Genomic DNA, 27,914 nt, shown 5'->3' on the forward strand with positions numbered 1-27,914 from the left:
CTGACCAATAACCGGTCAGTCAATATAAAGTGCAACAGAGAGAGACTTACCTTTAAAGTTTAAAGCCCAAACTGGCCTCCCTGAAGTCCCGGACTCCTCTTAAACATTCAACTAAGGGCCTTTTCTTTTTTAAAAAAACAAACGCCAGGGCGAAGCTTCGCCCAAGCGCACATCGCATACTTTAAAAAAAAAAATGGCGGGGGAAAATCAGAAGCCTCAGGCTTCCGAACAGAAGTGGCTGTACAACGTTGGAGAGTGATCAGACAGAGGGGTACAGCGATTACAACCGTTGAACTCAGGATACCACCACTTGGGGACCTAGTGGCAGAGTACAACGGTTTAAAGGGCTTTGCAATGGTTAGGGACGGAAGGCAGATGTTCTACGTGTCAACGCTGGTAAGTACACCGATTGCAACCGGCACCTATACCGTTGCAAACGCCGCGTCTGAACGCACCCTGAGTGAAGGGTGGGGTATAAATCCAATCTCCTCTTCTGATCTCATCAGATCTCGGAAGCTAACCCTGGTTAGTATTTGGAGGAGAGATCACCAAGGAAGTCCAGGGTTGCTACACAGAGGCAAGCAATGGCAAACCACCTCTGAATGTCTCTTGCCTTGAAAACCCAATGAGGGATCGCCATGTCAACTGCAACTTGACAGCAAAAAAAAAAAAGTGTAGTCTTTCTTGGCCTGAGTTTCAACTTGAGCTTGAAGGAAATATTTTCTGGTAAGCTAGATCATGTCTCCTCAAAGTCTCCTGAGCCAGTTGGACTCCAGCAGCACTGTCTCCAACTGTGCCTCTTTCCTTCTGTAGAAGTCATCTCTCAGGTTCTTGTCTTGCCCAAGTTTAAAGAAATCCTAATGGATTCATAGTACAAGTTTTAATTGGTTAAGCTGCACACATTTGCAGGTGAATAAAACTGTAGTTTTTAGGGGAGGGGCATTCTTTTTAATTTTAAGATGACGCCCCAGTTTGAGAGTTTCCATGCAGATTTCCCATCCCATGTTGTTTGTCACAAATGTGACTCCCAACCGTTGCGGAACTGGATGCACTTCAAGCTGTATTGGATCTAACAAGGAACATAAACACTTTTGCAGATGGTGACCTGAAAAGGGTGCTCAAGTGAAAGTTACTTGGATGATATAGATTAAGGGGCAGCAGTAATGATAACATGAGAGTGTTTACATTTTATGGGGGGGGGGAATGAAGGTTCAGAAAACATTAACTGTCAGTAAAGTGTGGGCTGTGGATAGGTCTGAGAATATATACATGTATTCTGGTTTTAAAATAATTCATGTAAACCTTTGAATTCATTTGAGATAACACTGAGGAATTTTTAAACCCAGCCAGTGTCGTAGCTCATCTGCTTCAGACTCCTAAAAAAGCTTTGAGATATTTATGCAGTGCATAACATTCATGTGGCATACTTTTTAAGGTGGTGCTTTCTAAGTAGAACTGATCAATCTGAGCATGCTACATGGCATCCCAGATGAAAATTATCTCACATTCAAGTTTTCTGGAAATTCATTAGATGCATCTGTGTGTTGCCATATGCATCCACCTTGAAAGAGGTTTTCCCTCCTGTGTGAGAGAAGAGGAATTCCACTTGAAGAATTTGGAATTCACTGTTTATTTCTGCCTGAATAATCAGAGCTACTTCTTAATTGATTAATCCGTAATCATTGCAAGCCTGCTAGACTTTGTTGGGGCATTGTTGGAAGATCCAGAGCAAAGGGAGACATAGGAAAGAAGTAAGGGCCAAGTTCTGGAAAAACACATACCCTGACTCATTTGAGGGAAAGGCATGTTGCATGTGCAGAGTGAATTTCCTTTCACTGTTCCAGGGCCTGGGATTCTTGAAGCTCAAAACCGCTTCTGTGTCTGAGCCCTCACTGGCTAACAGTTTGTGTTAGCTAAGAAAATGGCAAAAGGGTAGGGTTGCCAAGTTGAAAAATCGCTGCGGTGAGGGACTCCTGTCCGGCGACTGGTGTGCGCGCTGCGCGCACGTCACCCGGAAGTGACGTTAGGACGCCGGGCACGCTGGGGGCAGGGCCACGACCATCCGAGGGAAAAACGTAGAGTTTTCCCTTGGATGACCGTGGCCCCGCCCCCAGCGTGCCTGGCGTGGTTGCGTCACTTCCGGGTGGCGCGCACATCGGGGTGGGGTTCCCCCCGGGACTTGGGAAGCCTACAAAAGGGAGTGGAGAGGAAAAGGTCACAAGAGCAGAGACTAGCGGCAGACAGAAGAGAGATGCGCAACAGAGGTGGGCCTGTGGTTGGAGACTCCTGGGAAGAAGCCAGTGTAACCCTGACAGCCCAAACACAGAGGGCAGTGGATCTCTCCTCTCTCTGTGTGTCCCCGCCCCCCCACCAGCTCCAAAATAATTCAATATTTTCAGCGAGGCCTAGGCTCCCTTATTAAAGACTTGCTGTTTAAAGAATCTGAGGCTGCAGTCCAAAATCCTGTGCCTCAAAAAGGGCATCATTCCCACTTATTTGCAGATACACAGATGAGCTTACTACTTCATATGTACGGTCCTGTGGAGCTGTCCTCCAGAGAAGGTTGCTTGACAGGAGTGGGGCAAAAGCAGAGGGAAAGGACTGTTGGGATGCATTGATGAAGAGGTTTGACAGACAACCTCCTCTTGTGGCAGGTCTCCACTGAGTAACTTCAATGGAATTGGGGGCGGGGATTAATGCTTTCAAGAATTTGCTGCCAGAAAATATGTGAGAAGTTAATACATGTGAACACAATTAATGTTCATTGAACTGTCTGAGAATTAAAGCTTCTGCTCTGCTCCCCCCCCCTTTTTTTGGTCTGCTTCTGAGCTAACTTGTGTTTATTCCAGTAGTAGTTCCGCGTCTACCACCCACCCTCTTTAGCAGTGCCAGATGCAGGCTCAGTTTATGGCCAGGACTGAGGAGGTCATGGGATTCCAGCTGCCTTAACTCTTGGTCCTTCCTTCCCACTCTCGCCTCCTCCTCCTCCCATGTATCTTAATATAATGCTTAGCTTGCTTTTCGCTAAAAGAAATGTCCAGTGCCAGACGCGTAACTTCTCAGAAATATACACAAGTTCCTTAGAAGTTTCCCACATAGTTCAACTGAAAAGGATACCTCTTTCCTGGAGAAGATAGGGATGCCAGGCTCCAGGTAGGATCTGGGGATCCCCTGGAATTACAGCTCATCTCTAGAGATCAGTTCCCCTTGAGAAAATGGATGCTTTGAAGGGGGTGGTATTGTATGGCACTGTACCCCACTGAGTTCCCTGAGTCTGCAGAAAAGCATGTTGGGAGAGAGTGTGCCCTCTGTTTGCAGAAATAAGTATCCGCACGCAGAGGGGACTGTTGAGAATTAGATATATAGATAAATTAGTTAAGCAGTTACTATGAAACAATGAAATGGCTTTTAAAAAGCAGCGTAATGAATTATTTTGACTTTTAACAGTATTAAGTGAAGTTCCTCTTTACATGAACAGCACATTCAATGGTTCTTTTCTTTGGCTTTTATCCTGGAACACCGGGGTCAGCCTATTGTTTGAAAAATGTTCAACAAAGAAATAAAAACAGAAGTAAAGCAAAATAATAGCAGTTATTAAAAACAGAAGTCAGTTTTGAAAGGCAGTGGTTGCTAACAAATGACACATCAATGGATTTTTTAAAAGTGTAAGCTTTCATCTATAGAGTGGCATTCATAGTTCCACAGACAATCTGACAATATTTGACTTAATTAAGTAACCAGCACACCGATCCAACTGTCATGTGAGACTTGGCTGCTGGAGGTCTTTTGTTTGCCCCATTCAAACCTGGAACATATTGCATGGACAGTAAAATATCAGTCTAGTTTAACAGCTTCATGAACAGGGACTTGCCCTGGGTTCAAATCCTTCTCAGATATGAAGCTTATTGAATGACCTTGGACCGCTGGCTGTCACTTTCGCAGTCTAACCTACCTCACAAGGCTGTTGCGAAGATACTGTATAGTATGTCCCATCTATACTGCCCTGAGTTAATTGGAAAGAAAATTGAGGTGCCAGTTGGATAGGCCTCCCAGTTCAGTGGATTTACCCTCTTTCTTTTGCAGTTCCAGCTGTGTCACATCTGAAAATCCCTAGCTTGCCTCTTCTTTAATTCTGTGAATAGTCATCATTCCCAGATTGTCTCCTTGGATCTGGCCACTTTCTGATTAACTATAGCCCTGGCGGTTTATCTCTACCGCTGTTAGCTTTCTGACTGTGGCAGCCATGGTGCCTGGCACCTGAGATTGCTTTTGTGATTGATCCAGCTAGCCTTGCCCGGTTGGCCCTGGTGACTCCTACTCCAGCTAGCTTCGAGGTGGTGTGCCAGCCCAGCGTCAGTAAACTGACCGTAATGCAGCGTTATGGGGAGACAGCCTGGTGCAAGTCTTCAGGACAGCAAAACAACCCAAAGTGCCTGTTCAAGAACATCACCTTAGATGTTCAAGAAAGTTTGCTTATCCAGACCGGACACTCCTTACATTTACAAAATCCTTTTCTGTCTCCTCTCCTCAAATGTCATTCTTGCTTGCCCTGGTGGCTGGGCTAGGGGTACTGTGAAGCAAGTTTAATTCTCTTTATGGATGAAAATAAAGGAAGTCCTCAAATGCTTACTGTCAAACAGGGTTTTGCTTTTAATAGGGATGACCTTTCTTCATTTTGTTGTTTTCATATGTTGTTGTTTCCCCGACTTTTGTTGTTGGCATTACCAGTTTGTTGGTTCCCCCCCACCCCACCCCGTGCCACTGATGCAAAACTTAATGTTACAAGCATACCTTTAGTGGAAGCCTTTGGCACAAGGAAACGGAAAATAGCATGACAACAAAAACTTGGGGGCTCAGTTTGCACAAGTGAGAAGCAAATTCAAAACAGGTATTTTTACTAAGTCACATCAGGAAGGTAATGTAATTCAGGGGCATCCTTAGAAAAGGGTTAGTGTTTTATTGTAAAATATATTTGCAAAAGCCCTTCCATCTCAAACCCCTGTGCCTGTTCCTTGGTTTCTTGGAGAAACCCTAGAAAGCTTCTTGGTGCACCCTCAGGAAGCCCAAGCACTACCCTTTTCCTTGTCATACCTAATAAAGTTTGCTCAGATCTTAATTTTTCTACTTCACTTCACAAAGTAATTGAAACTTCCTTTTCTCTGCAAGCTTCCTTCCCCCCAACCCCCACTCCCTATGCTGGAAAGTACATCTTTTGGTCAGTGAGTTTATGGAATGTCATTGAGAATGTAGCAGTAGTTGACGGGAATAGCTTTCCTCCGCCAAATGTTCAGTCAGGGGGGTGGGGAACAGCGAGTGAAAAATAGATGGAGTCTGTAAGGTATTCCCTGAAACTGCAAACCATCCTAGACTAAGCAAAACCCAAGAGTGTATTTTTATGAGGGTGTCTGAGCTTGCAAACAAAGCTTTTGGAAAAAGCAGGGAATCTTGGTACAGTTTGAGTACCTGTAAACTGAGTTTAAAAAAAAAAGTTCAAGTTGAGGTGAACAAAGCCACATCTGGTAGACTTCTTACATGCTTCCTCCTGGTGACCTGTGAAACAGGCGAATAATTCCTGTTTTTAAAAGTCAGAGCACTCTGTGTGGATTTTGCTGACATTAAGTCAGCCTTGGAGCTGACCGAGGGCACGTAGAAATCAAAAAGTCTACCCAGAAATTAACATCCCAAGTTTGAAACGGAAGCGGACATTTCTCATTAGCGAACAAAACCAGCCTTTGTTTCCCTGAAGCTGAAATAAGTCAATTCTCCACTAATATGTAAATCTGACTGCTGTTAAGGGCCTTTTGTGTTCACAGCAAGATTTTAATCTCTTTACGGTGCCAAAGTCACGGATCAAGTTAATTTTTCTTTGCTGTCAAATACAGCTTCGGGAATGCTGTTGGCCGTTACAGGGTAAAAGAGGCTGATAAAATTTGAAGCTAACATTTAAAAAATAAATCTCACGGAACAGCTTCTTTTTACTATATAAGAAGGTATACCTAAAAACAAATGTTAAAGGATACGGAGAGGGGAGGAAATTATAGATCTATTGCATGTAAATAAGTGGAATGCAAGGCTAGAATTATCACGGGACAGAAGAACAAGCCTTGCTGAGGAAAAATCAACATGGCTTCTTGTAAGGGAAGCTCCTTCACCAACATTTGAAAGGTGAAAATAGGGGCACCTTAATGTTCAACTGATCTCTCTTAGTAGGGTTAGGTCTGCCAGTCCCCAGGTCCTGGTGGGGGTTCCCCGCCCCCAGTTTTTGGGGCTTCTGCTCACTGCCAGCCAGCTGGCCCATGGGGGAAAACCACCCCCAAACAGCCACATCCCCACATGAGGTCCCCGGTGCGATGACGTCACCCAGAAGTGATGTCATCACATTGGTGATGATGCGGGGGATGGTCTGCTTTGAGGGCCAAACTCTGGTGAATTTGCCCTCAAACCATAGAGTTTTGCCCTCAAAACAGCGCTACTGTGCAACGTCGCCTGGAAGTGACTGCATTGCATTAAAGGCAATTACAGCTTTTTGGTGTAGACTTTGACATGCCACCACCAAGCTCCTTCCCCTTCCCAGACTCCACGTGCAAATCTCCAGGAATTTTTCAAACTGGAGTTGGCTAGACTACCTCTGAAAATGGGAGGGACAAGTTGCAGGACCTCTGAGAATGTGAGGGACATGTTGCAGGACCTCCAAAACAGATCTTAATTTCAGGCAGGTTCATATGGGGTATGCCAAGGATTGAACCTGGGACTTTCAGTGCTCAAAGCATATGTTCTACCACTGAGCCCACAGGTCCCCTAAGCAGTCTCAAGCCTATGTTCAGTCCCATTTTGAAAAATATTTTCTGGTGAGCGCAGGTTGCATGTGTTCTAAACAAGCCGTGCTTTCAAATTTTTGGGAACGAAGAGGTATTACTTTTTCTGCTCTGTGTTTCAATCTAGCTAGATAAAATTATTGGGGAAAGAAATTGGGTACATAAGAACATAAGAACATAAGAGACGCCAATGTTGGATCAGGCCAAAGGCCCATCCAGTCCAACACTCTGTATCACACAGTGGCCAGAAATACCAGTGCCATCAGGAGGTCCACCAGTGGGGCCAGGACATTAGAAGCCCTCCCACTTTTGACCCCCCAAGCACCAAGTATTTGTGTCCCCCCCCCCCAGTTCTTTCATTTTCAAATGTCACAATTTAAAACATTCTGGTCTGGCATTCCGATTAAGTAATGATTTTCTAATATAAGTTGGTTGGTTGAAGCGGGTAATGTTACAGAAATGAGGATGCAGAAGATGGAACCAGAGTTCCAAAGTCTGTAATCAAGGGAAGGCTTTCCCCCCAAAAGGCTTCTCCCTTTTTTTGAGGGGGGAGTGTAAAAGGACAGTTGATTGCATGAAGGAATGTGGTAGAAGAAGTCAAAGGAAACATACAGAGCTAATGAGGATTAAGTCTAATTATTTGCCCTGATTCTTGTTGGAGGGGGAGGACCTTTGAAAGAGTTGGTGATGTAGCAAGGAAGGGGGAGATCCAGAATTTAACCCTCACCCTGAATCAGACTCGTGTGGAATGTGGCAGTAAAGAAAACAATTATATTTAACACCACCACCGCCAAAAATAATCAATGTACTCTGACTGTTAAAAATAAAGAAACGGCCATACTGTTGGAAGTGTGGGTCAGTTTGGTGTTGCTTTTGATTAATTGTTCCAGAAAGTTCTCACAAAGAAGCTGAAAAACTGTTTTGTTGTTGAGTCGCTTTGCAAGTTGTAGAACTCTCCCCTGGTAGTAATAATTACAATAGCTGTAATGTTGATATAGGACTTCTGGAGTTTACACACACATTATCTCTTGTGACCACTTTGTAAGGCAGGCCTTCTTATCAGCTCTACACTGCAGATAAGAAACTGCTCTGAGAGTGTTGTTCAAGGCCACCAGGTAAGTTTGTGGCAGAGGTGAGGCTTGAAATGGGGATATTTACTTGGCCGGCGTCTTCCCTCGCTTTTGAATCCTCCCACCCTGCCCCTGCCCCTCCCTCTTGCCCTTCAGAGGAGAGTGGCCATTGGATTGGCCCGTTCCCCACCCCTATCTGGCCCGTTCCCCATCCTCTTCCTCCTAGTCAGGCCAGTGTCATTGGAGGTGCCGGCCACACCCTCCCAGATTCCCTCCTTTGGTGGCTGGGGAACCCCTGGCCAGTCGGCAGGGCAGGAGTCCAGGACCTCCAGGATACCCCCCTTGCCTCCTTCCATCGGAAGGTGGGAACCCCGTAGTCCCCAGCCTCCGTTGTCGGGTCCATCCTGCACATCCCTCATCGGCTTGCTAGAGTGCTTCCTCTGCAGGTACTCTCTCCATGGGGTGCACCAGGGTTCCCTTGACTGTGGGAGGCAGCAACAGGAGGGGTTCACTGATCTTTGCCTCCTGACAATAATTTTCTCCCACCCTTCTTCCAAGCAGACAGGCATGGTTTCCGCCTCTTCCGTTTTGTTATTGCAGCCATCCTGTTCATGTTGTAATAGGAATAAAACTGTGGTAATTGGCGGCAATGCAGATTTGCCCCAGGAGGGTCATGGGGAGTGAATGGGTGGATCTTGCATGCATCTTACAGATAAGTGGCTTGGATCCTGTGCAAATGAGAAGGGAGCACTCACTGGAGAAGACCCTGATGCTGGGAAAGATTGAAGGTCAAAGAAGACGGGGACGGCAAAGGATGAGATGGTTAGACAGTGTCATCGATGCAACGAACATGAAATTGAGCCAACTTCAGAGGACGGCGGAAAACCAGAAGGCCTGGCATGATCTGGTCCATGGAGTTGCGAAGAGTCGGACTCGACTGTGCGACTGAACAACAACAAGCAAATATAGAATGTACAGGCTATGGGGTTTGTCCATGCTTTATATCCCACATTTAGCCCATCTGATTTGCAGCATGACGGCTCTGACAGCTATAGATAGTTGTCGTGGTCCCATTCCAGTCTGGTTTCCACCCTGGCCATGGGACTGAGATGGTGCTGGTTGCCCTCACGGAAGACCTCTGGAGACACCTGGACCAAGGGGGGTCAGCGCTGCTGTTGCTTCTTGATCTTACAGCAATGTTTGACACGGTCAGTTACGATCTTATGACCCACCACCTTGTTGATGTGGGGATACGGGGGACTGCCGTGCAATGGCTGTCCTCTTTTCTCCAGGGTCAGGGACAGAGGGTGGTGCTGGGGGAGAGGATCTCATTGTGATACCCACTGGTTTGTGGTGTCCCTCAGGGCGATTCTCTCCCAGATGTTATTTAACATCTACCCATCTCGCCCAATTAATCCAGAGGTTTGAGCTGGGTTGTCACCAGTACGGTGATGACACCCAGCTGTATCTGCTGATGGAGTCAGCTGAAATTAAATCCATCAAAGACAGAGGTCCATTTCCTGAGTCACAATGGGGGGCAGACTTGGGAAGCTGGCTCTCCACCCTTGGTCGGGTGTGGTTAGTGCCAGCACCAAGGGTGAGGAGTTTAGGAGTGATACCAGATGCCTCGTTAACTATGGAGGCTCAGGTCACCAATGCTGCCAAATCAGTCTTTTACCATCTTTGACTGGTTTGGCAACTAGTTACCTATCTCTCCCCCCGGGACTTGACTACAGTGATCCATGCAATGGTCAGTTCCAGGTTAGGCTACTGCAACTTGCTCTACGTGGGGCTGCCCTTGATTCTGGCCCGGAAACCCCAGCTGGTGCAAAATGCAGCGGCACGCCTTCTGATTACAATGTCTGTGTAGGTGCATATTCAGCCAGTGCTGTGCCAATTGCACTGGCTACCAATTGAGTACCGGGTCCAGTTCAAGATGTTGGCATTAACCTTTAAGGCCCTATGTGGACAGGGACCAACATATCTGCTGGACCGTCTCTCCCTATATGTGCCCCGGAGAGCTTTACACTCAGCAGAGCAACATCTACTGGCAGTCCCCAGCCCAAAGGATACTCGCCTGGCTCCTGGCCCCAGCCTGGTGGAACATGCTCCCAGTTGAGATCTGGGGGGCCTGTAAAATTGAGCTGTTCCACCAGGCTTTTGGCTAACTGGCGGACATCCATTCATTTAGGCCCCTCCTGCCCAAACTGCCCTCAAATCACCTTATGGTGCAGATGGCAGTCATCACCATCAATTGTAACAGGACTGTTTATCATAATCTTGCCCGCCTGGTCTTCATCACAAGCTGCACAATCGATTATTGCTGGCCTACCATTTGTCTTTTACTCAGGATTCTTATTGTTATGGTTTTAGGAAGTGGTTTTATTGTTTATATCTATGTTGTGACCCACCCTGAGTCCGCTTGCGGGGGAGGGCAAGATACAAGTTAAATAAAGTAAATAGATAAACAGACTGTATTTGCATATGGGGGTCAGAAAATTTTCCATGGGAAAATGTAGTGCTAGGACATCACTGCCAGGGATGAAAAGGGAGTTTAGGATCTGAAACAGCAGCATTTGTTTAGGTAATGTCATTGGTATGCTGGCAATAAGGGGGTGTCAGTAGATCTGAAGCCAGCTGAGGGGGGCATGGAGCATGGCAGCAGTGAGGTCCCACCAGGCTCTTGTCTGTGTGGGGCAGAAATATTTAGTGGCAGCTGCAAACCACATCCTTGACAATCATGCGCATGGCTGATAAATGGCCAGCTTTGAACCTCAATGGCAGAAAAATTAGTTTTTTAAACTGCTTTTCCTGGGTAGAGAAAGTTGGACACTGAACTACAGGCTGTGGAAGGTCTGTAGTTCAGCAGTTCGAGACCTGAGTGTGCTGCATGACAGAGTGAGCTCCCGTCTCTAGTTCCAGCTCCTGCCAACCTAGCAGTTCGAAAGCAAGAAATTGCAAGTAGATAAATAGGTACCACTTCGGTGGGAAGGTAACAGCGTTCCATGCGCCTTGGTGTTTAGTCATGCCGGCCTCACGACTATGGAAATGTCTTCGGACAGCCGGCCACATGACCATGGAAATGTCTTCGGCTTTGAAACAGAGATGAGCACCGCAACCCTAGAGTCGGATTCGACTGGCTTACGAGCGAGGGAACCTTTACCTTTACTCAGTTGCAAGGGAAATGTGGAATAGGGGTTTTCTCTTGGCATGAATGAAAGTATGGGTAATTATAATTTCAAAAGAGTGCATCAGAAACAAAGAATGACAGTGGGTGGTATTTTTTTCTTTTAAAGCAAGTTGCTGTCCATTATAGCTGCAAAGGTTAGTGACCTGGGCATTACCTGCACAGTCTCCAAAGAGGTGACGGAATCTGATTTTCGTTGATTAAGCAGTGAGACTTCATTGTCCTAGCTGCTCGCAACAGTGTCGAGAAGCAGGATCTGGATGTGATCCTGAACACAGACGTATCTAAGAGTAAGCCCCACAGAACACAGAGCTATTCATTTTGCAGAATAAACTAAAATTATCGTGCACATTTAAGAGCTCCTGCAGAAATAGCTGTGAAAAAATTTGGGAAAGTACAGCCAAATACAACTTCAGCGTTGCCAGTCGCATGAAGATGAACCATTACTGTATCCCATACCACTGGAATCCGCCCGAAGTTTTGTGTATAGGACTTAGTGAACACTTGGTATTATTGCATGGTGACTTGATGAAGGCAGGCTTTCCTTTTTTTACTTTCACGTCTCCATTCTGGTGAGAGATTTTCCAACTGACTCCAGCAGTAGTTCTTTTATTTAAAGCCATCCATACACCAGCAGTGTTTGCAAGGCTAGGACCTGGGCTTGTAAAGGGAGTATTTGCAGAAGTTTGGGCATGAATGAATGGGAAGGCAAAGTTTTTCTTCAGGTTTTTGTTTTGTTTTAATTTCCAGACCAGAATAAAGTTTCCTAATGTACATTTTGGCTTTAGCTATAGCTTGTGCAGAGTCATAAATCTCTCTCTCTCTCTCTCTCTCTCTCTCTCTCTCTCTCACGCGCTCTCTCTCTCTCTCTCTCTCTCTCTCTCTCTCTCTCTCTCTCTCGTCTGGTGTTCTCTCTGCAGTAAATCCATGAGCCCTAAGCTGTCAACAAGTGAAATGAATTTAAAAAAAAAAAAAAATCCAGACAACCTTTGGTTGTGCGGGGTATTTTAAGTGCATGCCACAGAAATAATTAAAATTTCTTGTTTTGTGGTAGGGAGCTCTATCATGGAAGAAATTGTATATTCTTCAGACTCAGACAACCAACCAGCAGCTGAGTTAACACACACAGCAAAAGCATTGCTGAAAATAGTTCCTTCTCATTTGGCCTTGGCAGGACAAATCTAAGAGCTGGTTTCTTAGCCACTTGGCAATCTTGCAAGAATTTGCTTCAGTGTTATGGGTTGCTGTAATGTATTGGATGGAATTTTTATTAGAAAACTGCCCAAATAAATGCCAAATTAAATTTGAATATGTGTTCAGCACACCTAATTACTATAGCATAAGCACCCCCCGACATGAAAAACAGGGAGGGGAACATGGATGGCTCTGTGATTGAGCACATGTTTTGCATATAGAAGGTTCAAATTCTAGCATCTCCAGTTCAGGCATTTCCTGTAACAGATTTTGGGGGTCAAACTTTCTCTTCCCAAGATCCCAGAGAGTTGCTGTCAGTCAGAATAGACAAGGGTTAACTACGTGGAGAAATGGTCTGACTCGGTACAAGGCAGTTTCTGATGTGTATCATGGAGGGTTTATGTGCAGTGACACTGCACATGTTTTGCACGCGGGGAGGTCCCAGGTTGAGGTAATGGGTCTTAGATACCATGTGATGTGAAAATCTTTCTCCACTATCTTGGAGAGTTGCTGCCAGCCAAAGTAAACAAGATTGAGCTAGACAGACCATTGGTCTGATTCAGCATAAGGCAGGTTTGTATGTTTGAGCAGAGTTATCAGGTGACCAGCTTTTGGGAACTGGAATCAAGCTGATTCATTTTTCTTACAGGCTCATCCATAACTAACCTAGACAAGGCAGGCTTGGAAAACTTTGTTGTGGGCCAGTTAAAGACATTTACAAAGCTGTGGTCATATTTTTCTTTCTTTTTCAGCCTCCTCCCAATAATTTGATTTATTTGTATGGCACCTTCAGAGTGCACAAGTGCTGGGAGCAAAAACAAAAGTCCTTGTCCCCAAGGAGCATACAGTCTAAAAGCAATAGCGAAGGGATGGGAGAGGCTAGGATGTAAGTGCATTTGCATGCCATGAAAGATTGTTTTTTAAGTAGAAATGGCTTTTTAAAATTAAGTACTAGTATTAACCAAACTCCCAAAACATGATGGAAGACAGGAGGGCCTGGCGTGATGTGATCCACGGGGTCGTGAAGAGTCAGACTTGACTGTGCGACTGAACAAGAACAACTAGTATTTTATACTTCAAATAAGGGTGTCTGTTCAAATTGCTGTCAATAGTGTGCACAGTGTTCCCCCTGGCTGTAGTCGGAGTTAGACATGATCAATGCTCCCTCTAAGCTGTGGAGTCTTGTGAGCAAAAATTCTACTTTGTGTGCTACTGGCATGAAAGTTGTGAGCGAGCAATTTGGCTACTGCATAAATTAGTTTGCTCTGGAACCATCCTTCTTGAGCTAAGACAAAAATGTATGAGCCGGAGGCTAAAAAACTGTGAGCTGGCTCACACTAACTCAGCTTAGAGGGAACACTGGTCAGAGTCCAGTGGCACCTTTAAGGACTGGTTTGCATTAACTCTCAAATGGGAAGTCTGCAGCTGTTTCTGATGGCCTCTGTAGCTCATGGAGCACCCCCCTCCCTCCAGCCCTCTCTCAGCATTACCAGCACTGTGATTGCCCACTGGCCCTCTGGCATTCTGGGCCATGGGCTGTCTTCAGTTCTTATGATGATGAAGAAGAAGAAGAAGAAGTATGGGCTGTCTTCAGTTCTTATGAAGAAGAAGAAGAGATTGGATTTATACCCGGCCCTTCACTTGGAGTCTCAGAGCGTCTTACAAACTCCTTTCCCTTCCCCTCCCCACAACCGACACCCTGTGAGGTGGGTGGGGCTGAGAGAACTCTGACACAAACTGCTCTTTCAGGAACAGCTGTGCCAGAGCTTGTGACTGACCCAAGGTCACATCAGCAGGTGCAAGTGGAGGAGTGGGGAATCAAACCTGGTTCTCCCAGATTAGAGTCCGCACACTTGACCACTGCACCAAACTGGTCTCTTGATGGTGGATCAAGACAGCTTCTTCTCTTTCTCCCATAGTAGAACACAAGGGACATCTGATGACGTTAATGTACAAGACATCAAAAAAACCAAAGAAGATGCTGCTTCATACAAACCATAAACTTATGGAACGTATGCAGTGATGGCCACTAGCTTAGATGGCTTTAAAATTCACAGAAGATAGGTCTATCAAAGGACATTAGCCATGATGGCTAAATGGAACCTATGTGTTCAGAGACAGTGTATCTCCAAGTAGCACTTGCTCTGGTGGGGAGCAACAATAGAAAGAGGCTTTGGCCCCCATGCCATGCTTGTAGACCTTCCTAGGTACCTGGATGGCCGTTATAGGGAAAGGTGATTTGGGACAAGATGAAGCATTGCTCTAATCTAGCAAGGCTCTGTTCATTTGCCAGGCTACCTCCCTTCCTGTATTATTCATTTTGGAACCATTTGATATCAAAAAAATGGCTACTGGGATGGGAGGGTGGCTAACTTCCCCTCTTGGGGCTACACAGTCTCTCCCCACCATTATTTTGCTACTGTTGAAAGCTGTCTTGGATGTATTCTTTACATGAAAAGGTGGCATATAAACACTCTGGAAAAAAATATTTCAACCAGAGGCCACGTCTTCCTCTTCCACGTGACTTATTGTGAGAACACCAGTGTTAATCCTCTAGGAAACTGAAGCTCCAACTTATCAGAATTTTATGCCTCCGTACTACATATATGCTAATATCAGGTATGTTCTCCCCCCATCACTTCTTGTTGTCCTTCATCACTCCGGTGCCTCTCTTTTGGGGGAATGTGGTAATTAGCAGTGATAAAGAGAGCCCTGATGCTGCTTGATAAGGAGACCACAAGTTTAGTGTGAAATTGGATTAGGCCAGGCCAGGATTCTTTTTATAACTGATTCTGAGAGGAAGTAGTAAACCATTAAGGATGATGAGACAAGCTGATGTGTTGAGAGGAGGGGAAGATATTTTGGGGTTGGGAATCCCAGCTAGTGCTTCCTGAAAGGAAGGAAGGATGGATCCGGACTTGAGAGCCAAGGACTCCGCACAGCCTGTTGACGAGGAACAGCTGCGCTGCCCCCGGTGTTTTCTAGTTAGCACTCTGCCTATGCTTCATTGAGGCTGCACTACCAATTCAACCTTAGGGATGCTGAAGTTAGAAATAATTTTGAAGAGACTGCCGTGCTGGATTACGCCAAGGCTGATCTGGTTCAAATTTTGTTTCCAACAGAAGTCAGGCAGGTGCCACTGGGAACTCAGACGTCGTCTGTCCTGGTGTCTGGCATTTAGAAGTATACTGTATAGGAGTATAGCTAACATTTAGAAGTTATATGTAGCTGTCATGACTAACTGTCATTTGTAGACATACCCTTCCCCACAAATTTGTCGAGTCCTTGACGGTGAGGCAAGTGAGACTGAGGAAATGCCTGGCCCCAAGTCACATGGTGAGCTTTATGCCACAAGTGGGGATTCAAGCCTAGGCCTCCTCAGTCTCAGTCCAACATTTTAACTGCTACCCCTGTATCACCTCTCTTGTAGTAGTGAAGTTAAATTAGGGCTACCAAGTCGCCCCGGGGGGCGGGGAAACCCCCACCCCAGAGGCCCGTTCCCCGATGCCGGGGAATCGGGTCCCGGGGGGAACCCCACCCCAGCATGCGCGTCACCAGGAAGTGAGGCTATGACGCTGGGCACACTGGGGGCAGGGCCACGGCCATACAAGGGAAAACTCTATGGTTTTCCCTTGTATGGTCGTGGCCCCGCCCCCAGCGTGCCCGGCGTCATAACGTCACTTCCTAGTGACGTGCATGCGGCCCGCGTGCGCCGGGAGCCGCCTGGGAGTCCCTTGCGGAGGAGGTAAGTACCACTTGGCAACCCTAAGTTAAATCACCTTCTAAGTGGGCAGAACTGTGTTGCATTGGAGTACAGCAAAGCTGACTGTCAGGTGAAGTATTCCTTTTCCTAAGAATCTGCTTTTATATAAAAGTTTCCTTGTGGTAGGCTTCAGCCAGGTTGGGCAATGCCTTGTGAAAGGTCAGATTCCAAAGAAAGAGCTGAGCAGAATTCAGAGGAGGATAGCGAACAAGGCTTCTATGCCTAACCGCTTGCCCTTCTAGCTAGCGGAACCAAAATAAGTTGTGTATATCAAACAGTGGGGGGGGGGAGATGGGGAGTAGTAAAAAGTAGAATAATGAATGGAAGGCAGAGCCTAATTAGCCACTTCCTCAACTAGGGCAAGATTTTATTTTTACTTTTGTTTTTGCGGTGTTACATATGGAAAAGGATGGTCCTGGTCAAATATGCCGGTTTCCTGCTTTGGTGGGGCAGGAAATTAGGTAGGATGGCATTGAGGCAGGAATCAGGTGAGAATTAGGCAAGGCCACCCAGTTAATGGTCTGGAGATTAAGAACCTTATAATTCTAAGGTCTGGAGGGGGCGGGTTCCAGTACTGTGTTAATGAGCAATACCCTTTCCCTTGACTCAATACATCCTGTAGGAAGCACTGACTTCGCAAGGCAATGGAGGGTGACGACTGATGTGGGGATGGGTATAAGGTGACCATTTCTCTTTGGAAATGGAGTTCTTCAAGTGTTCTCATGCCAAATGTACAAAGTCTGAAGCTTCCTAAGAATCTAGGAGTGCAGGGCTGAAGATGACTCTCTCGTGTGGTATGTTAAATGTTCTTTTGAAATGGCAACCTTGCAGTGCTTCTTTACACCCTGGCACTACCATGCTTATCCTCCCTTCAAATGGTTGTTCTAGACCTGTGTGTAATTTTCCACCTTCAATATGTTTTCAGGCGATCACTTGAAAGTCTGCTCCCAAGGCTACACATGCTGCTCTCAAGAAATGGAAGAGAAATACAGCCAGCAGAGCAAACACGACTTCAGAAATGCTGTTGTCGAACTTAGCAGTAATTTGCAAGCGACCTTCAGTTCCAGATACAAAAAGTTTGATGGTAAGTCCTAGACTTTGTTGTGCCCAGTTGGTGAATCCTAAAATATCTTTCCAGGCTTAGTTTGGGCAGACAGCATTTTTTCCCCTCTGTCTCTGTCTCTCTTCTCCCCCCCCCCCCCCTCTTTTTCTGAATCAGGAGGTGAATGACTCATGAATTGTGGTTGCAAAGCCAGAACATTGCTTGTTTCGCAACCTGGTTTAATAGAAATATTTGCTGATTAAGTCTCCCTAGGTGCCCACAAGAGGAATGAGTCTGCCTCTCTGATTTAATTTTTAAGCAGTGCATTCCACAGTAAAACTGGGAACCTCAGTTTCATTGTGGAATTCCTGCGAGCAAGATGGATGTGGTTTGCAGGAGTTTGTTCTCAGACATTACTTCTAACTGGCAATCCTGATAACAGCACACTTTTAGCCTGGCCGCAGTTTTATATAACTAATTATCAGAAGGGGGCGGGGGAGGGCCACATGGGAAACAGAGTGGATGCCAAATATGGTAATAACAATTCTCCTCCCCCTCATCTGTCTTTTTTGAGGGGGGATAGATAGCCAGCAGCTTTTAAACTCTTGGCATGGTTTTCAAAAAGCCACAAATTATGCGGACTGAGCAATTTTTAAAATCTTAGGGGGAGCAGAATGGCAAGCCCCTTGTGCAAGGGCAAAAATGCAGTGTTACTGGAGGGGGGGAAATCTTCCATCTATACAGCTTTTTAGACGTACACTACACACTACTTCCTTTTGTTTGTCTGAAGGCACGGAGCCCCACCTTGTGTCTTCTGTCTCAGTGGCATTGAGACTGGTCTCTCCCTGGAAACTCCTGGGGCTGACAGAAGATCAAAATTGTGTGGCAGGGGATTTTAACTCATTCCAGCAAGTGGCTGCCTGGTTGGTAGCCCAGCTGGCCAGAGGTCTGGCAGGTCTGGCAACATGGTCTGTTGCAAGCCTCCCCTCCTCTTTCTCCACGTACGAAAATCCTTGCAAGCAGGAAAAATGGAATTTAAGTAAAAAGAAGGCTGGGATGGACATTTCTCCTGGCCATAATTTTCTACTTGCAGAGTTTTTCTTACAATGTATAGACTGGCCAGACTTTGAGAAAAGAAGCAGCACTGAGGTTCAGGGTGGGTTGAGGGTGGGTGTTCAGTTCCACTTTCATGAGCTTGTTGAGGGTGGGTGTTCAGTTCCACTTTCATGAGCTTGAAGAAGAAGAAGAAGAAGAAGAGATTGGATTTATACCCCGCCCTTCACTACCCAAAGGTGTCTCAGAGCGGCTTACAAACTCCTTTCCCTTCCCCTCCCCACAACAGACACCCTGTGAGGTGGGTGGGGCTGAGAGAGCTCTTGACAGAAACTGCCCTTTTTCAAGAACAGCTCTTATCAGAGCTACAGCTTGCCCAAGGTCATCCAGCCAGGTGCAAGTGGAGGAGTGGGGAATCAAACCTGGTTCTCCCAGATTAGAGTCTGCGCACTTAACCACTACACCAAACTGGCTCTCTTATTGCTTATCAGAAAGTTCCCTTGTGGTCCCTTAGCTGGCTCTGTAGTTCTTATTCTCTTATGGCCACCTCTTCTGAGCTGCCTAGCTCACTGGACAGTTGAACAGAGCCTTTTCCTTCTTTGGACAATTGAACAGAGGCTTTTCCTTCTGAGGATGACCAGCAATCCCTGTCTAGACTAACCTTACCAGTAGACGCAATGAGACAGCCCACAAAAGGTTCAGCAAATTGTAGATTTTTGGGGTGTGTGTGTGTTATTGTATTTTGGTAGGACAAAGGGCACCTCTCTGGGTTTCCCGCCTCTGGTACCAAAGTATCTCAACTCTGTTCTTGACCTGGTAAAGATCTAGGGTATGTGTACCCTGTTCAGCCACCTACAAAACTCAGCCCTTGACATTTTGACTATGCAAACAAAGACACAGGTCTGTCTTGACCTCTTATAAATAAAACAGAAGGAGAAGGAGGTGACATGATGGCAGAGAAACAATGCAGTCTTGCGCCCTTGTTGGGCTTCTTGTGCAATTGGGTCAGAACTAGGGCACTGCATCCTGAGAATGAGCTCTGCTTTCTAAATATAGAGACTTTCTTTTCTTAGACTATTTGATGTCTCCCTGAATGCCCAGTTCTTTGATGGATAACCTGGCAGCTCTAATGCTCAGTGGACGTTTTGTGGATTTTGCATGCAAATGATAAAGAGTCTTAAAAAGTAGGGACTTCTGTGCATTGTTCGGTAATGCAGGTTGACGACAACAGGAAGGTGGGGCTGGGGAGGATACAGATATGCATTACACTTCTTCAAATCATGGCATAACCCAGTATGGATGCTGTTTCAGACAACTGCATGTACACCCTGCGGTCCTTCTGTTTTATGGATATGCTGGGAAGATCCTGGACTGAATTTAGTAACAAAATGGTAGTGCAGGTTCTGGTTTTATCAGAATGCAGACAGATTGGATTGTCGGTTAGTATCAAACCATGGTTTCAAACTAGAGTTTGTAGCTAGCTTTATTCTCCATGGTTTGTATCAATTGTAGTTTGTTGTGACACCTGAATTTATAAGCCACAGTTTGATGAGCAGTCGGGCTCCTTAGGGTCTCCTGGCCACAGAAAGGATGTTTGGGGGAGGACAGCTGCCCTGCTGGGAGGGGGCAGGACAGAGAGAAGGAACAGACAGTTTACCGAAACTGTTGATTTCAGCCCAAGTCTCAAGCAAAGTAGCAGGAACCAAGGATACTATTAAGAATCCTGGGGACTACTTATTGCCTCCCACCCCAGTTTCTCCATATTTTATTTTTCAAAGCTAAAGCAAATAGGTGGTAGAGTAAAACGAAACCCCAGATGCAACCGCAGAGTGGAAAGAAACCAAGCAAGCTGATTCTACCGCCTGCTGGTTGCTGGGATGCTGCAGCTCTCCCATCTCCTCCAGGACAGGAAAGGCTCAGCATGGCATTCTCAGGTGCTCAAGAATGCCTTTCACATTTGGAGGAAGGGAAGGACTTGGTGAGAATGTTTGAACTGGGAGCCAAGGGCGGATCAATTTATCGAATGTTTCTCGTGTTACTTTGCAGTGACCCGGGCTTGTGGCAGGACATGGTTATCCTAATAGTGGTGGGGAAATTCATTTCCCTTCTACCCACTCAGAGGTTACTAAGATTTCATAAATGTGAATGTTTAGTTCTCAGAGAACTTCCTGGGGGAAGATGGCAAAACTCCTGTAAAGCATGCTTTATAGTGGTGAAACCAGTAAAAATGGGAATCCCTTTACAGGTAGAAGAGCTTAGCGGCTGATAATGGATAGGAGATAACAGCTCTACACACACACACACACACACACACACACAGACATGCATGCACGCACACGCACACACAGGCACCCTTCTCATTGGAGGTGAAATATAGTTCTGACTTTTCCCCTTATCCTTCAAGGTGGACACGTGCTCAGATTCTTTGATGTCCTTTTCAGAGGTCACAAATCATGTGGATCGAGTGACACCTAAAGCCCCGAGAGGCATGTTTGTTTTTTCATCCATTTGTTCCTGATTACTCATAATGCTGCTCATACCCCTGCCCCAGACGCCCAACGGGAGAGCAGTGCACTATGTAATTTTAGTTACTAATTGAGAATAGACCAGTCTGTGGCCCATTGTTCGCTTCGCTTGTTTAAAATTTAACATGCTTTTATCTTTGGTGTTGCCTCTTCCCGCCTTCCAGATTTAGTTCTTTGGTAATCCTAATCACTACACATGTAGACATAGCAGCTGTGAGAATCAGTTGGTCTTTTTATAAATCCAGCTATTCTGATTTTGTGATATTTGACAAAAAGCTAAGGGAGGGAACCCCCCCTTCACCAGGATCTAGAAATCCGTGCAAGGTTCACTTGTGAGTCACAAATATACTTTTCAGTCCCCGGGGGCCAAGCGTTGGAAATTGGAATAAACATTTTGCAGGAGAACAGCTTGCACCGTTTAAATAAATGTGTGTGAATCTGAAAATTTTGATTTCTGATACTTTGGTTAATTTTAAGCCACTGGAATCTGAAACCCTTGGTGTCTTGTCAGGATTTTAGAGTAAGATCTTTTCCTCCGATCCCTTTTCTTGTTTGTTCTTCCGTGCATGAGATGAATAAGGCCTGCAATTTACGTCCTATATAACCACATCAGCCAGCTCAGGCACCTAAAGGGATGGTGGCAAGGGAGGAGTGGTACTTGACTCATAGATTTGTGACACACTTAAGATGCCTGTGTTCTCGTGATCCTTTGCCCTGAACCAGAATGACAAACCAGGATTCTCTGCACATCAGCATTTTTTGCCGTCTTTCACCCTGGGGCTTAAGAATAGTTCTAGTGTTCTGTATTCCAGCTGCAGAGAGGCATGCAAAATAAAAACGACTAAGAGTGTGATGTGAGACAGACAGAGACAGTCCTGGGATCCATCGTGGGCAAGAAAGTTCACAGACCGTCCCGAGAGGCTCCTCTGCATAAAGCCTTTAACCCATTTTTTGCTTGTGCTCAGACCTCTTCAATCATGATGTCAACTCTTTTGGGTATTTTTCTTTATTTAGGACTTTGCCCCTTGGCTCTTTAAAGAGCTTTTCCCTCTCCCAAGGGTTCTTGCCCCAATACAGGGTGTAACGTCTTCGGCTTAAGTTTCTGCAAGCTGTGTGAGCAAAACTCTCTTCCTGTACTGATAAGTGCTAACACATGTTTAAAAATCCAATGTGCTCGGAAGCTTTCGAACATTGTCCCCTCCCCCCCATCCCTTCTCAACTTCACATTCCATAAGTGTGCGAGTATTCTGTGGTGTGCAGCGGTTTCTCGCAGCTCCTTTTTTGAGGGAGGAGTGAAGACCTTTGTATTTGTATTTATTTCGGGGAAGATTCAGAATCAGGATAGCCAGACGTGATTCGCAGAAGCGACTATGACAGGTAGCCTTTAAAGTCCTGGCAAAACCTAGAAAGCATTAATGAAGATGTGGCAGGCATTTAACTTGATGTTACTTGTAAAATCATATGGCTTTTTGAGAGCCAGCATAGTGTAGTGGTTTTAGAGTGCTGGACTATGATTTTGGAGATGTAGGTTTGAATCCCTGCTCTTCCTTGGAAGCTCTCTGGGTGACCTTGGGCACACCCTCAGCCTAACCTATCTCACATGCCTGTTGTGAGGGTAAAATTGAGGGGTGATTCCACATTAGACCTTAAATCCTGGTTCAACCCTGTCCCCAAACTTACATTCTACACTACACTCGAGTTCACCCCTGTAATTACCTTGGGGTATTTTTTATTTCCACATTACATTGAGGTTACCCCGGTTTTGCCCCACACTTGTCCCAGAATAAACGGATGCTGTTATAACCAGGGATAAATGCAAGGCATTGTGTTGCAAGTTGAACTCTGATAAAACCAGGGATGAGATCCAAGTGCGGAAAGGACCGAGAACAATGTGAACCATATTGGGTCCCCATTGAGGAGAACAGAGAGGTATAAATGAAGCAAATAATATTTGTGCAGTAAAATGCAGCCTGTTCTTACCGACAGACTTGCTTTTCCACAGAGATAATGGGAGATATTCAGTTTTAAAATTAGAAGGGCTGGTGCAGGCTATGAGACTGCTAGACAGCTTGTAGGACCTCCTGTTAGTACTGGATGGAATTCAGAACCACTAAAACCAAAGTTTCTCGGCAGATTGCGTAATGTAAGCGCTCCGTATGCTTCCAGGATACCAGTACAATATACCGTAGGTGAACATCCGCAGCAGCTAGAGAGCTCATGGTTTCCTGTAATTGCTGGCATTGTGTCTTGTGGCCTTGTCCATGTGCTAAAGCAAATTAAGAAAATGCCTTCTAAAAGCTAAGACACATTGTGCGTGCAATGCACGGATGGGGTTATCAATGGAAGTCTACCTTTAAGTGTTTGCATTTGACAGGTTCCCCTCTCCCCAGGTTCCACCCATCACAGGAAGCCAGTCAGCCCGATAACTTCATGAGCACTGATTTGCTTGCTCTGCCAGTGTAAAACAAGAAAGTAATCTTTTTGTGTACATCTTTGTTTGAGAACAAGTCCCGCTTCCAAGACAAAGGAAAGGTGTCGACTAATTTTGCCCTTCAGAGGGTCAAGATAGCGGCCAGGATCTCCCCCCCCCTTTCCCCCCTCTTCAAGGTTAGGAGGATTATTTCTGGGCCCACATGGGTGGTTCATTAAGGCATGAAGAGCAGGCTTTTGCAAAAGAAAGGGGAAATAGAGGATGTATAATGAGAGAAATAGTAGCAAGGTCTTGCTGTTTGTCTTTAAGAAAAGCAATGGCATTGGAACATCATGGAAAGTGACAGGGCGCTTCACGGGTCTGCAGCTTGCCATGCCGTGAGTCCATGTTTTTAGCAAGATGGTGCAATAAGGACAGCTGTCTACTCACTCCTGAATCTGTCTGGGGCAGTATTACCATACGGTGTGGACTGGCAGCATGCTGTAGTTTTGCTTTGTGTCATCAGTTAGCCAAATGTTTGTCTTCCAACTGCTCCTTAATTCTGTGGGAGTGACCCACCCAATGCATGAAAGAGAATATTTTATGGTACCACTGTTTTCTCTTTTGGTGTTTATTGAACCTCAAATATTGCTTGTTTTCCCCCCTTCTCATTAGTTTTTATTTTAAGACCTCTGTACTCCGCCTACCTCTGTTAACTTTTACAAGCCTTTTCTACTTCGAGCTCCCTGCTATTTGATGCCCCAGTCACAGGAACCTTCTGCAGAGCTCATGTAAATGGGATTCTCTATAACTTTGAGGATATCCACAGGCAAGATAGGTCCGTCATTGGCCAGGGTGACTAAAGGGAGCCTCCACAATTAGAGGCAGTTAACCTCTGAATACCCGTGTCAGGAGGCAAGATCAGGGGGAAGGCCTTGACTTCTATGCCCTATTGTCAGCCCTATCCAGAATAACTGGTTGGTGTTCTGTATTCCTGTATGAGACAGGATGCTGTACTAGATGAACCACTGATCTGATCCAGTAGGGTCCTTTTTATGTTCTTAGGAGTAGAAATTCATTCTCCAGTTTGTGTTTGGCTTGGTTTATTATTTCCTTTGCATAAGGATTTGAATTCTGTACCAATAAACAGATTCTGTTTTGCAAAATTGTATGCTATTGGCTTGCCAGGTGCTGAAAACAAGTACTTAGGCAATTCCAAATGCACATTAAATATATGATAATGTAAGGACCACTTCCCCACTCTCACCCCTATTTAATCAAGGGCCACATCCCACAAACATCAAAGCACATAGGTTGCTTGGAGAAGAAGCTGTGTGATGGCTTGGCAGTGGGTAGCCCACGAGAAGTCTTTGGCGTAAACAGAATATCACGCAGGATGAAAGGTCCCCCATGAGAGTCAGAATGGGTATGGAGCAAAGCCATATGACAGCAGCACATGTGCACGGAGAGCCATTGCCATGTGGATAAAGTTCTGAACAGCCTTTGCTGGATTATGTGAAGTGGGCCTAAAACAGTCAAGCTTTAGTGCATCTCCAGTAAAGAAGGTTTGTTAAGCATGGTTGCTGATGCGGAATTTGATTAGATCATTATTTTTACGTACATGCATGACACAGGTATCTTGTGGATTTTCAGAAGCTCTTACAAACTTGCAAAGGATGTGCAAGCAGTGCTCAATTCTTGTACGGTGCTGCAATGGATCCTGGGATTCAACATTGGGAACAAGCACTTCTTCAATTGTTGTCACCCCCAGGCAATAGCTTGGGTTGCATTTGCGACTGGACCAGCCCTGTGACAGATGCTGGAAGAGCAGGGTGTTTTTCTAAGACTATGCGCAAAAACACCCTCAGTTTAAGTCCCTCTAGTATGAATCATAAGCGTTGTCCTCAATGGACATGTGGAACTGTTGCATTCTGTCCAGCTGGGCTACCTTTTTTGCTCCCTTAAAATATTTGGTAATACAGCTGCAATTAATAGAATGCTGTGCATGAGTTAAGACAGTATTCATGGTCTCGACACAATCCCTGCGCATGCTCTTCAGGTTTGCAGACAGAGGTGTTTAACGATGTCGTTTCAAAACCAATCCAGTCTTTTAAGGTATGCTTTCAGTGGCGTAACCTATTTGGCCTTCCTATTAAAGGATCTGGGGTGGGGTGGGGGGAAGCATAGAAGGAAAGGAAGTGAGCTTTCAGAATGATTAAGTGAATTAGAAATTAATCCATACCACCCAGCTAATCTCTATAGTATATACTGAACCCAAAAGAAAAATTCTTTGCAAGCAGGAAATGCCAGTCATGGGAACGAGAGAAGCAGTTAGTGCTGATATTGGACAGGGGCTTGGACCGGAGTGGGGGGAGGGGTTGAAATCAAACGCCTTTTTGAGGGGTCCCTAAGAGACGGTGTCAACTGCCAAGCCCAGGACTGTGTTAATAAGGAACACTTTAAGAATGTATTTAGGTTCCCCCCTCCTTTTTTTCTCTAGAAAATGTTCTGAGTTAGACTTTGTTTGTACTGGACCACTTTGAAGACTTTAAAAAATTTGAACTCCGACATACTTCATACATTTTAACAAGGTTTAAATTCAAACCGGTCCAAGGACTTTTTTCACCAAGGCTTCTAACAACTTTGAGTCTAAACACTGCCTCCTTTGAGGGTTTCAGCACAGAGGCTTGGTTTATTAAAAATGTATTTATTGAACATGAGTCACCAAAAAAAGGCACAGGACAGAATCCTAGATATCCAATGTCTAGCATGAAATAATGTTTTGGGGGGGCTTTTATTCCTCCAGGATTTTCTTGTCTCTCTTTATTCTGTGCAACAGAGAGCGGGCAGAACCACGCCTTACATTTGAAAAGTTCATGCATTCCAAAGTTATCAGCCTTTCTTCTCAAACTCATCCGCCCTTTCCCATTTTGAATTATATTAAATCATAGATGGGAGTAGATAATTCTGCATATACACTCTAGGATAAAAGAATAATGGTTTATGTTACAGACAGATGTCCCATGTTAGACACTTTCTATGTTATTACAGTATTAATGTTTCATGTCAAGTTTTCCTTAGGTCTTTTGCGCAGAACGCTCCCAGTCCATTCTTACTGCATAGTAGGGTTGTTGTATTGTAGATGCCTAGATGGCATCCCCCCCGAATTCCTGAAGGAAAATACAAACTGGTGGGCATCCTTCCTAGCGCACCTATTTACTTACATCGATAGAACAGGGAGGGTCCCAAGTGACTGGGGGGAGGCGGTGGTTGTTCCTTTTCATAAAAAGGGTAATCAAAAGGATCCTGCAAACTACAGGCCTATTAGTTTACTTAGCGTCATTAGCAAACGATATGCTGGAGCAAGAGGATATAATGATTCAGGAGCAAGCTGGGTTTAGGCAGGGTAGGTCAACAATGGACCACTGCCTCCTTCTACAGCATCTGATCGAAAAATATTCGGGCAAGGGCCCCATGTAACTTTATGCTGCCTTTATTGATCTCAAAGCGGCTTTCGATTCTGTTTCTAGGTCTAAGCTATGGAGTAAACTTGAAGCCTCCTCAATAGATAGGAGACTTCTAGCCCTCATTCGTGCCCTCCACGAACATACATCTTTGAGGGTTAGATATTCCAGGCTGGGGCACTTGACTGATAGAATTCCCACCTTAAAGGGAGTTAGGCAAGGCTGTATGCTAGCTCCTGCTCTATTTAATTTTTACCTCAATGATGTTGTTGGGTACCTAGATGATGCAGATCTTCATCCCCCCAAATTGGCTCAGCGCTCTATCACGATACTGTTATATGCTGATGACGCTGTTATCCTTTCTAGAACCCCAATTGGAATGAGAAGGGCAATTAAGAAGTTCGCTTGCTATTGCAATGAGCAGGAGCTGGATATAAATTATACAAAGACAAAGGTGATGGCCTTTGGCAAGAGACCCAAACTAAGGAAGTGGAGGGTAAATGGGCAGAACCTCGAACAGGTAGCTAGTTTTCGCTATCTGGGCATGATCATCCAAGCCTCTGGATCTAGGACTGCCCATAGCCAGGCAGCTGCTTGCTCGGGTGAAAAATCCTCTCATGGCATTCTTAAGTTTTTTAGCTCCCAAGGGGGCTATTTTGTACCACCAGCTTTAAAACTTTACAAGGCCAAAACACTTGCCCAGATGCTCTACGGAACGCTGCTTGGAGCGCCTCCATCTAGCTATGCTCCTTTGGAGCTAGTCCAATCGAAATTTTTGAGAGCAGTGCTCCAAGTTCCGAGATGCGTATCCAACGCAATGGTACGGCTAGAGACTGGCATGCTGAAGGTTGAAGCCATGATTGCCTTATACTCCATCTTCTATTGGCTGAAGATCAATTTGAACCCATGTGGACTAGTGCCCCTGATTCTGTCTGATGCCTTTGAATCTAATTGGCTGATTTCTGTTAAGCGGAAAATCTCGCTCTTGGGGTATTCTCCCTTAGCGCTTTTGGAGATGGGTAGGGACCGAGCTAAGTTAGAAATAAGACAGAGGATCAAGGATACCGAACGTCAATTAGATCTACAGGTGTCCCCAACATTTATAGCGCCAATTAGAATTAAATACATCGTTGCGCAGGCCCCATATCTTAACGTTTTGGAGTCACGTAAACTTAGGAGGGCATATACTCTGGCCAGATGCTCGGCCTTACCCTCTGCAGTTCTTGAGGGTAAATTTAAAAAAATACCCCGAACAGAGAGGCTATGCTTGTGTGCGTTGGGGGAGATTGAATCTCAGGAACATGTGTTCCTAAGATGCCCGGTATTTGAAGAGGCTCGTACTAAACTTATTAATCCCCTTCTGGCAGGCACTTCAGATCAGGACAAGGTGG

At 45.4% G+C, this 27,914-nt stretch overlaps 1 protein-coding gene across 1 annotated transcript in view; it reads left to right on the top strand.

Moving 5' to 3' along the window:
• The window catches only part of GPC4 (glypican 4), a gene marked incomplete at its 5' end in the record, with an annotated part of 188,319 nt that overhangs the window by 125,098 nt on the left and 35,307 nt on the right, over window positions 1–27,914 (top strand). The window contains one exon of the mRNA XM_015429628.1: window positions 16,955–17,113. Within this exon, the coding sequence (XP_015285114.1) occupies window positions 16,955–17,113 (159 nt within the window). The remainder of the gene's footprint in view (window positions 1–16,954; window positions 17,114–27,914) is intronic.

Source organism: Gekko japonicus, unplaced genomic scaffold (assembly GCF_001447785.1).
Source record: "Gekko japonicus isolate JY-2015 unplaced genomic scaffold, Gekko_japonicus_V1.1 scaffold560, whole genome shotgun sequence".
In the NCBI taxonomy this organism is placed as follows: Eukaryota; Metazoa; Chordata; class Lepidosauria; order Squamata; family Gekkonidae; genus Gekko; species Gekko japonicus.